Genomic DNA, 10,431 nt, shown 5'->3' on the forward strand with positions numbered 1-10,431 from the left:
TTATGTCAAAGTAATTGATGAAACTTCAACTCATGTATGGATTGTAGATGCACGTGGTGCTACTTAATCGTAGATATACTTTACACATTTCATGTAGTGTCACTATTGTACATGGTCACAATTGCGATGTTACATTGCCACATTGCCACGCCATTGTATCATTTTCTGCCGTGGTTCTGATATTCCATTAGTTATGCTTCTTGGTCTCACTTCTTCCCAGTCTCTGTGTTACTGTCATTGCTTCCCCCCACTATCTCAAGCCTGCCGAAGTAGTCACCCTCGTCAACTTCGCCCGCATGTGCTATTGGCCACACATAGTCTAGTCCTACGTATGCTCCCATAGCCACTACGAACCCCAGTGGCCATGACATATAGTACAAGTGTGACCAGCCCCATAGCTCTTTCTCGGGGGCCACTATCTTGCTGACAAACCCTGGTAACAGTGCCCAAGTCCCCATGATCCATGCGGCACTGGCCCGCCAGTTGACACCGCCGGTGTACCAGTAGATACTTCGCGGTGATATTTCATATAGGCTTGATAGCTTGAGCCGCCTGCCCCTAATTATATAGTAGTCTGCCATAATGACGCCTGTCATTGAGCCTAAAAACACGCCGTACGCGCCCATAATGACGAGGAATTTGCTAGCCCCATTGAGCAGTTTCCACGGCTGAATTAGGAACGCGACAGCCGCTGTAAGATATGCCCCCCTGCGGAGATTGAAGTAGCGCGGCAGCAAGCCCGACAGGTCCATACCATTAGACAGGGCGTTGCCAGCGACAGCAATGCCAAGCTGTGCTAGAATAAACGCAGTGCTAGCCGTTGCAACACCTGCACGAGACGCTAGGGAATTCCTGTAATGCATTTGAACAGCATCCAAAAAACGGAAAGGCTCCCAGAGCAGCGTACCGCGATGCTCGGGGAACAGCTCAACAGCGCACGACGTGCACACAATGCCGATAAACGCCACCACGATCGTGTTCAGAGGAACAAAGACGAGTTGACTAACTAGCTGATCACGTGGCCGCCGAGCAAAGCGAGTGTAGTCAGACTGGCTAAAGATGTGCGCTGAGATGCCGCCGATATTGGTGCACACGCCAAAGACAAGCATCCACGCGAGCCGGGAACCCTCGGCTGGGACAATCCCTATGACGCGAACATCGCGCACAAGTGGACCGGCTGAGCCGGTAGTGTATATCGACCAGGATACTAGAGCAAAGACAGTCGGGATGACAGTGATGGCAGCAACGGTAAATGGCGTCTTGTATTTTTCAGGCTTAATCCAGATTAGTGGCAGACACATTGCAGAAAAGGCTACAAAGCCAACTAAATCAGCCACCGTCATTGTCCCTCCCGCCAAAGGGGCATTGAACCCGCCAAAAGTGGGCCAGATCGCCGTGAGCAAGGTTCGCACGCATTGTCCACCCCAGTACACCTGCGTTGAGTACCACACAAAGCTTAGCATCACGCGTTGTATTAGGGGCACCAGGGCACCATGGATGCCCCATGGGGACCGTTGGAGGATAGGAAAACCAATGTTCCACTTGGCGCCGGGAGCGCCTGACAGAACGCAGATGAGGCCGACAATCATGTGGCCGATGATCACAGTCGCCATGGCTTGTTGGACGTTGAGGCCCAGCGAGATCAGCGACGATCCGGTAGTCCAACCACCAATGTTGAAGGATCCTGTGACAATCCACAGGCCAATGAAGTGCCACGGCCCGTACGTGCGGCGCGATGGCGGCAATGGCCGAGTATCTTCATTCATGGCCCACGATGTAAGGAGGCCATTGCCGGGCGGTATTTCTAGGCTTTTGAGGGCATTTCGGGCTAGATTGCGGATGCGACGAGAGCGGGATGGTAAACGGGGTGTTCGGGGCGTCAAAAGCGGGGTGTATTCAGTGTCTTGAGCCGTAGTTATTGAGAGTGACTGGGAAGAGCCTGCAGTTGCTTGCACAGAAGACCTGGATGTGTTGTGATAAGCCGACATTGTTACCAGCAAGTTGTATTTGGTAAGGTTGTGAGGCTGCTTGTACGTGAAGTTGCGGCCTCGATGGGTATTTCTTAAAGGGTTTAGAAAGTGCCATCTGTTTGAAGCTTTTACTGCTAAACAAAACCACCATCTATCATTCCATTTCTTATCTCAAGCATCAACGTACAAAGCTGAGGCTTATCGCACAAGTGCGCCAAAGGATTTTTTGGGATGCAGATGGCACCCGTGCCCTTGTGTGGGGGGGAATGGGGGGAAGTGATACCACTTCCTGCCCTGGCTGCACACATACTGGGCTTTTGTATACATATATATCTACACAGAGATAAGAAATATCTTGACATCGTTTCCCTTTGAGTGGGCGGGAGGACCATGTTGACGTCATCTAACCCTAGCCCTAGGGTTTTTGGATCGAAATTTTTGACTCTGGCCTTGTTCTCAACTCTTCCTCTGTTGCACAATCACGAGACAGTAATAGGAAAGGATAATTAAATGTCGCCTCAGAGGGGAGAAAAGAAAGTCTGCTCGCCGCCGCTACAGCCTCTCCCTATTTCACAACGTAAAACAACAAGACATTAATCTGTTACAAAATTCCAGAATATGGGTCACTGTCGTACAGGCTTGGACTCGATAATACCGACAAATCTTTGTGGCAACTACCTATACAAATCACTTGTGCTTTATCTTGGTATGTAAGTCAAGAAGAAAAGAAGAATAACCAGGACAAGAATTGGAAAGGCAATTCAAAAACAAGACAGCTAACTACGTCTCATCGTTGGCATATTTTACGCTGGCTTCCCAGCCCAGCTGCACTGGTGCACAGCCCACATTGTGAAACTGTAGCGTTGTTCCAGGATTTTCCTTCTTCAGGGATTAGAGTGAATATTTTATTACACACATGCTAATTAAATAAAAACATATTGACACACAAGTCAAAATGCACATCGTTTGATTGGAAGAACAGTAAAATCTTCGCTAGTTGTTTATTATAGCTAGTAGTATATACAAGAATATGCGGTCAATCATCTACACCATTGATTGTAGCACTCTTCCGCCTGATAATGACACATCCTGTGTATCTGTCTATTTCTCATGCTGACGGCTTCTCAAGGAAAAAGCCCTCTTCCATTACCCGTTTGCTTAAACGCGGGCAGCCTGAGCAGCACGGCGAGCACGGCGGCGGCGAGAACAGGTGGAGGGAGCCTTGCTGTTTGTCGAGGGTGAAGAGGACTGTGTGCTGCTGGGCTTGGCGTACTCGTCGGCAGTGGGAGTAGTAGGGGTTGCGTCGTTACCAACAGGGTTTGAGGAGGAGACGGGGCTCTTAGGAGCAGCGGCGCTGGAAGTGGGCTTGGTGGAGGAGCCAGTACCAACGGGAGCGTTTGATGGAGTGGTTCCAGTGGGGTAGGGGGCAGAAGAGCTGGGAGTGCCAGGAGATCCGGAGCCAGAGCTGCCAGAGCCGTCATCACCGTTGCAGTTACCGTCGCTGGTCTGACCGTTCAGGTTGACGGTGTGGTCAATGCAAGCGCCGGGCCAGGTGACGGGGCCAGGAGCCTCATACGAAGTGGGAGCAGGGTAGTAAAGGTTGATCAGAATACCAGGCTCGTTGCCAGTGTAAACACCAGGAATCTTGGTGACGGGAGCAGGAGAGCCGGTTCCAGAGCCAGTAACGGTTAGCTGGGCACAGCCAATGTAGAACTGAGCACCACCAGCACTGCCGGCACCGTGTAGGGCAATGTGCTCGGCACGGAACAGGTAGTCGCCAGCGGGGAGATCGGTGGGCAGGGTGAAGGTGAAGTTCTTAGCACCGCCACCGTTGAAGGTAGCCCATTGCAGACCCTCGGCAGTGATGGAGCTAGTGGTCAACTCGTAGACCTTGAACCAGTCACCGTCGCCCTTGTAGGTGGCAGCAGTGCTACCTTCGGGAGCCTTGGACATCCACAGGGAAAGAGGACCGGGGTGACCCAGCTCACTGTTGACGTTGAAGCCGAGCTCATCGCCGGGAGCAACAGTCTTGGTCTGAGTCTTGGCCATGATAGCAGCGTCGAGACCACCGGCATTGCAAATCATGTCGGGGGAGGTGACATCAGTGATGGGGGAGTTGGCGTTGGTGGTTTGACGGACAAACTCGTAAGGCTGACTAACCTCGCCGTTGACGATCAGGCAGTCGAAGTTGTAGTGGGCCAGGGTCGAGGGCAGAGAAGCCACAACGGCCATAAGAGTAGCAGCAGAGAAATGCATCTTGAGTGATGAGGGAGAGAGAAGAAAGTCAAAAGGGAGGAAAGAGGCGTTAAGAAAAGAAGGGTTCAAAAAAAAAAAAGAAAGAACTGGTAGTAGAAAAGAAAGGTATTGAGTAACGAGAGTTTATCACGGCTAGCGCGATGTACTGAATGAGTGTGGAAGAAGAAGAAAACAAACAAAAAAAAAAAAGGCAGGCCCAGGCTGCAAGAAGAAAGAGAGTGTTTGGTAGGAAGAGAGGTGAGAATGAGAGACGAGACTGGAGAGAAGAGGAGAAAGAAACAATGGATGACGGCAGACGAGCAGCTCTTATAAGTCTGTGGGAGAGGAGTAAAGGCACAGCTGGGCCATGGCCCTGGGTCTGGTGTTTAGCTGGCTCGGAAGCCTTCATCTCAAGTTTGGGCACAAAACCGCAGCAATTGGTGGAATATGCGTCCTGTCCCTGTCCCTGGTCCTGGTCCTGTCCCTGGTCCCATCCTTATTCCTGACATTCTTGTTCCATGTTCATACAGGATCTCATGCGTTACGAGGTACAAGAAACAAGTCAGGTGGATTTAACAAAAGAAGGAAAATAAACGCCGAGTGGATAGCAGCAGCACTAGTAGCGGCAGAATATTAGGATGGTATGGCCAGTAGTCTACAGTCTGTGACGTCTCGCCTGGCCAAATAAGCCTGAAACTCGGGCTAATGTGATGACAAGGGTGAGTGATAATGAGGGAGCGGAAGAAAAACCAACAGGCTGAGTCAAGTTAGTCAGTTTAACATGTCCCAAGAGATTAGACGGAGTTCATAGGAGAAGGGGCTAGAAAGGGGGGGGGGGGGGGGGGGGGAAGAAGCAAAGAAAAATCCCTTAGGGCGGTGGCACAACCGGCACATCACAGCAGCACACAGCATAGAGCATAGAGCAATTCTCTTTCTCTACACTCTTGGATTGTCTTTTGTCTTAACTAATCTAATGTTATGGTTAACTCTAACCAGCAGTTTTCTCTTTGCCCTTCTCTTTCCTCTTCGCCCCCATAATTGACGCAGCCCGAACTCATAGCGCATCCTATTTCTGGACCTTGTCTGAACTTCTGATCGGGGCTTCTCTTATTGAGCCTTGGCATACAGGCCGTCCATGTTCGAAACGCGCACTCAACCCTCGGCCAAGGCCCTCTTAGAAACTTGACAGGTCTCCAGAGTTGATCATCCAGACAACAAAGCTGCTATTTATTGCAGCGGATATACCGGTTGGCTTACTACTCTCTTGGCCTGTGTGAAGTATCCTCTCACATGTTTTTTTTATTCTTTTATTCTCATGAGCAAATCAATGGATGATCAGCCCAGTTTGTCAATTCGGCAGAATCAACACAGCTATTCTATGCTCTGTGCTCTGTGCCCTGAACTTGAACTTGAATATATCCAACGTCTACGGGAATCACAGAGATCAAACGACGCGCTCTGTGCCCTGTGCTGTAGTTCTTAGCTTATAACATCAAATAACATTACAAGGACAAGTTCCCGTTGGGTTTAGCGACCACAACCCTTTGGAACAGGCGCAGGGGCCGTAGGTAGTGCGGGAAAAAGAGGAGGCAGTCCAAAGCCTGGGCCTGGCCAAGGTCCACCTTCGGCCTTGCTACTTGTCCCCCTATCCCAAAGGGACTGCACCTCCTCAGCGACTTTCTGCGAGTCTAAGGCTCTATCTGCGGAGAAAATCTTATGCTGTGCTGTCACTCAGGAAGTTACGGAGATTTACCCGTAAACTAGTGAAGAGGAAAAAAAGTAAATAAAGCCTGCGGCCTAGGGGTCCGTGTCAGGTAGACGCTTCCTTCACTAGGGTGGGGATAACATGGCGGCTTTCTTGCGGCTTTCTCTTCTATCTGAGAACGGGGCGGCTCAACTCCAGCTCTCCAGCACTGAAACCAAGTTGCTGAAACTTTCCAAACACAAGCTGTAGCAAGACGACGCCTGGCTCGCCAAGCTTGGCCGCGGCAGACCCTGTTTGATTTTCTTCTATCCATCCCCCTGCAGCTTATCTCTATCCACGTGATCCTCTAATTAACCATCAATATAATGAGAGTAAATCGGTCAACTTATTGCTGCTGTGTTAGGAACAATCAGTGAGTTTCAAAAGAGGTCCAAGAGCAGAACACAAACAAAATATGAAAGTTCAGACGGGGCTAGGTCTCAAGTCGGAGTCTTAGAGCATAACCCTACGTGATACTAGGCTGTGGATGGTGTAGCTGTCGCATACTATCTACCATGATCCAACATACAATAAATATGCCCCCAACATTGTCCTCAGATCTGCGTTTTTCTCCCATAGTCACAACCCGCCTACGCAACGGAAACACCACTCTGGCAAGCCAGCCGATCATTTACGAATGAGTTCTTAGGCTACCGTATTTATAGAAATCAGGGCAAATCGTGTATTAAAAATATCGTATTAAACTATCATCGTCGAACACCACTACTAGATTAAGACAATGATTTTCTAAAGCCTAGCCACGAGCACCTTACCACAAAGATAGATAAGAGACACATAAAGGAATGTTGACAAATTAGGCACAAGTTACTAGCCCAAATAAAACAATAATCTGGAAAAGAAATAAGGAATGACTGTGGTAAGGTAGAAAAAGAAAAAGAACAAAGAAATAACGCAACGGGGCTTTTGTGTGCAAAGGGTAAGAAGTAGGGGATAGACGAGGTCAAGGAGCACAGCATGCTCTCCCTTTAATTAACAATCCCCTATCTCATGATTGCGCAAGAAGGCTTATCCTTATTACAGGAGAGCGGCAACTAGTAGAGGCAGAGCCATAGCAATGATGCTAGACTTGATTGATACACCGCCGGCCGTAGCAACGATTGAGGGGCCGGTAGTAGCAGCGGCTGTAGTGATAACGGCAGGCGAAGATCCAGCAGGGACCGGAGTATTGGCGGCAGGCACCGAAGGTGTGTTGCCGGCGGGAGGAGGAACAGCGCCAGGGGTGGTGGCCTCAACGGGAGGGACAGCAACGGGAGTGGTCTCAGCAGGAGGGACAGCAACGGGAGTGGTCTCAGCAGGAGGGACAGCAACAGGAGGGACCACAACAGGGGGCACAACGGGGGGCACGGCGCCAGGAGTAGAGACAACCACAGTGCTGAAGGTGCTCTCATGAGGAGGAGAAGGAGGGGAGGGAGGAGAAGGGGGAGAAGGAGGAGAGGGAGGAGAAGGAGGAGAGGGAGGAGAGGGAGGAGAGGGAGGAGAGGGAGGAGAGGGAGGAGAGGGAGGAGAAGGAGGAGAGGGGGGAGAAGGAGGTGCAATGCTGGTAGGCTTGACGGGGGGCTTAACATAGGTAGGAATGGTGCCGTTGTGGGTAGGAACAACGATAGTAACAGAGCCAACGGGGGGAGGAGGGGGGACCTCAGGCGTAGGGACCTCGGGCGTAGGGACCTCAGGAGGGCAGACTGTAGTTTTGATGGGGATGATCTCAGTGGTCACAGTCTTAGAGTGGGCAGGGCAGTCCTTGACCTCAGGAGGGCAGGCAGTCTTGGTGTAGACATGCGTACTGTAGATGGTCGAGGTGATAAGCTTGGTGGTGTTAGCCGGGGGAGCCCAGGTGGTGGGCTTGGGGCCCCAGGTGGTAGGTGTGATGGTCTCAGTGACAGGGCAGACGGTGGTGTAGAGGGGGATGGTGCTAGTCACAACAACAGTGCTCTCAGCAGGGCAGTGCTGGACCTCAGGGCCGCACGAAGTTATAGTGTGGACCTCAGTGTTGCAGACAGTCGACGTGGTGGTGTAGACAGTGATGTAAGGAGGAAGGGAGGTGGGCCAGCCGCCCGAAGGAGACGAAGGGGCGACCGGGACAGAAGGGGTCGTGATGGCCGACAGTGTCGGGGGATGGTAGGGCAGCGAAGTGGTGGGCACAGGCGCGGTGGGGGTTGCGCAATGGCAGGCGGAGCTGACTGCAGCAACATCACAGACGTGAGCCAAAGCCTCAGGGACAACAGGAGTGGAATTGTATGAAGGCTTCAGGAAGTCGCCGCAAGCCAAACCAGCACCGGCAACGGCCTCAGAGCAGGCGTCAGGGGCCTGGAGACAGAAGTTAGTATATTCCTCAGGGTTAGGGTCCAGCTTATACGAGCTGAGGTCAGCAACTTACACAGTGACCAGCCATAACGTTGGCAGCACCAACGGCCAGGCCCAGCATAACATTGCGTAGGATAGTCATTGTATAAAGACAGGGTGGGGTCGTCGCACAGGAACAAAGAAAAAGAATTAAGATAATCCAAGACTCTGGAGGTAAGAACGGAAGAGAAGTAAGTATTAAGCAAACGGGTATCCAAATCCAAGCAAAAAAGCTGAAGCGAATGACTGAGGAAGAGTTGTAAGGGGCTCTGGGATGAAGAACAGAAGAGCAGAGAAGAGTGAGGAGGGGTTGGCGCCGGAGGTGTTATATAGAAAATCCCGGCTGCCTACACTGCTATACGAATGGAACTTTCAAGTCTGGTTACATTTAGTCAAAGTGATCTTTTGCCTCGTCCGGTCTTTCCTGTCTTCTGATCCTTTCTCTATCCGCTGTAGATCTTGACTAGCACGCTGGATGCATGCGCCAGTCTATCCTTGGTCCTGCCTGGCCTTCGGGGCTAAAGTCGGGGGTAGACAAGATGAGGTGTGGGGGTTGGGTGTGAACACATCCGACAAACAGCCCACACTCCGGAAAAGAGTCTCTCGAGGCAGTTGACTTGACCGAGTGGGTATGAGTGGGTGTACTTGAGATTGCCTGACTGACTTACAAGTTTCTTTTTCTTCTGGCCCTTGCCCGTATCGAGTATCGAGAGTCAAAGGCTACTTGAGGAAGCTTCTAGTATGCAGGTACGTATCTCACTTTTTCCGGGAGCCATAGGCTTCCCTTGATAACTGCACACGGGCAGGGCAAGACAGAGAAGGCGAGCAGCTGTCAGCAGAGCTGGGTAGAGACAGAAACAAAAACAGAAGCAGAGACACAAGCAGAGACACAGCAAGGGAGCCTATTTGCTGAGCGGTTTATGGTAAGCCTGTGTTGGCTTTTCTCAATCCCTTTAGCTTAGCTGCTGTGGTGCCCATATCTTTGTGTCCGTATCTACCTGTCTGTATATGCTAGTGGGCTCGGCCTAACTCCTTGAGCGTCAAACTTTTGGCCCTTTTAATCACTGGTGCATCCTTCCGCCGCTATGTCACCCATCACTGCCTCTCCGTCCTCACGTCTTTACGAGCTTGCGGGCCTCTATTCTATTTCTGTCTATAGCCGCGTTCTATACCTTGAATAACCATGTAGTAATGTAGTAGGGTTGATGACATCAGTAGGAAAGACGCCAGCCAGCGGCAGATTCAACATGCGAATTTGCAAGTAGCATGTCAATGTTCATGATTATGTTGCACAATCATGAATTTCTACATGTCATATCTGATAGTGCTTCTGTTTGCGCACATTAGAGTGTTGGGATGTGTAATATGGAAATCTTGATAGCCTCTAAGCCACCCTTGGGCTGTTTAGTCGTAGGCAAATGGCAAAAAAGAGAATGACGGGAAGGAGAAGAAGAAAGAGAAGAAAAAAAAAGAAAAAAAGAAAAAGGTACCGCAACAAAACGACGGACTGCAAACGGCGCCCAAGGCCTCTCTTGGTTCCTGGATCCTCTCATGGCTCATTCATAAACTTAGTCCGGTCTTTCTGCTCACTAAAATGCAGAGTTTTAGTTTGCCCCGTCCAGCAAAAGGTTCGAGTCGTTCATCTGTCCCTATTATTGATGATATTCAGGCAATTGACCGGCCCGTTCCCTAGCCTAGCCATTTGCTATTAGCGTTAGGCTAGCATACCTTCTCTCTGCTGAATTTTGTTTATCCCCCCCCATCTTTACCCATGCTCTTGGCTAGCTCTTTGCGCCTTGAGGACGCCATGGTCACCCAGTGGCAAGGAACTAAAGTTAGCAAACTGGACTTAGGCCAGATGGCGGTTCTTGTTGTGGTTAATCTTCAAGCTTGAAAGTTTATCTATCAACTAGCTAAAGGAGGGGGGGATCTTTGCGAATTATCCGGCCTTCTGGGCTGACCCTGTTCTTTGTTGGGCGTCCCTGTGGATGCAAGAACTACATCGATACCTTGCTTCCTCCCCCTCCTCTCCATTCTGACTGGTGACCTGCCGCTACACTACTGCATTTCTTTTGAGGTCCGTCGCCTACGGAAATCCCACCCTACGGCCTTTAGCATTCC

At 50.6% G+C, this 10,431-nt stretch overlaps 3 protein-coding genes across 3 annotated transcripts; all 3 read right to left on the reverse strand.

The window, feature by feature from the left end:
- Positions 1–206: 206 nt before the first annotated feature.
- Positions 207–1,988, reverse strand: HOO65_060653 (Uracil permease; the record flags this gene model as incomplete). Its single annotated transcript, XM_071001187.1, has 1 exon — positions 207–1,988. The coding sequence occupies one exon, from the start codon at positions 1,986–1,988 to the stop codon at positions 207–209; it is 1,782 nt and encodes a 593-aa protein (XP_070858003.1).
- Positions 1,989–3,128: 1,140 nt separating this feature from the next.
- Positions 3,129–4,226, reverse strand: HOO65_060654 (putative cellulose-growth-specific protein; the record flags this gene model as incomplete). Its single annotated transcript, XM_071001188.1, has 1 exon — positions 3,129–4,226. The coding sequence occupies one exon, from the start codon at positions 4,224–4,226 to the stop codon at positions 3,129–3,131; it is 1,098 nt and encodes a 365-aa protein (XP_070858004.1).
- A 2,758-nt stretch (positions 4,227–6,984) lies between these two features.
- HOO65_060655 (uncharacterized protein) lies at positions 6,985–8,413 on the reverse strand (the record flags this gene model as incomplete). Its single annotated transcript, XM_071003889.1, has 2 exons — positions 6,985–8,274; positions 8,345–8,413. The coding sequence occupies 2 exons, from the start codon at positions 8,411–8,413 to the stop codon at positions 6,985–6,987; spliced, it is 1,359 nt and encodes a 452-aa protein (XP_070858005.1).
- Between the last annotated feature and the right edge of the window lie 2,018 nt (positions 8,414–10,431).

The sequence above is a fragment of the Ceratocystis lukuohia genome (genome assembly GCF_044167205.1).
Source record: "Ceratocystis lukuohia strain C4212 chromosome Unknown Supercontig6_pilon, whole genome shotgun sequence".
NCBI lineage: Eukaryota > Fungi > Ascomycota > Sordariomycetes > Microascales > Ceratocystidaceae > Ceratocystis > Ceratocystis lukuohia.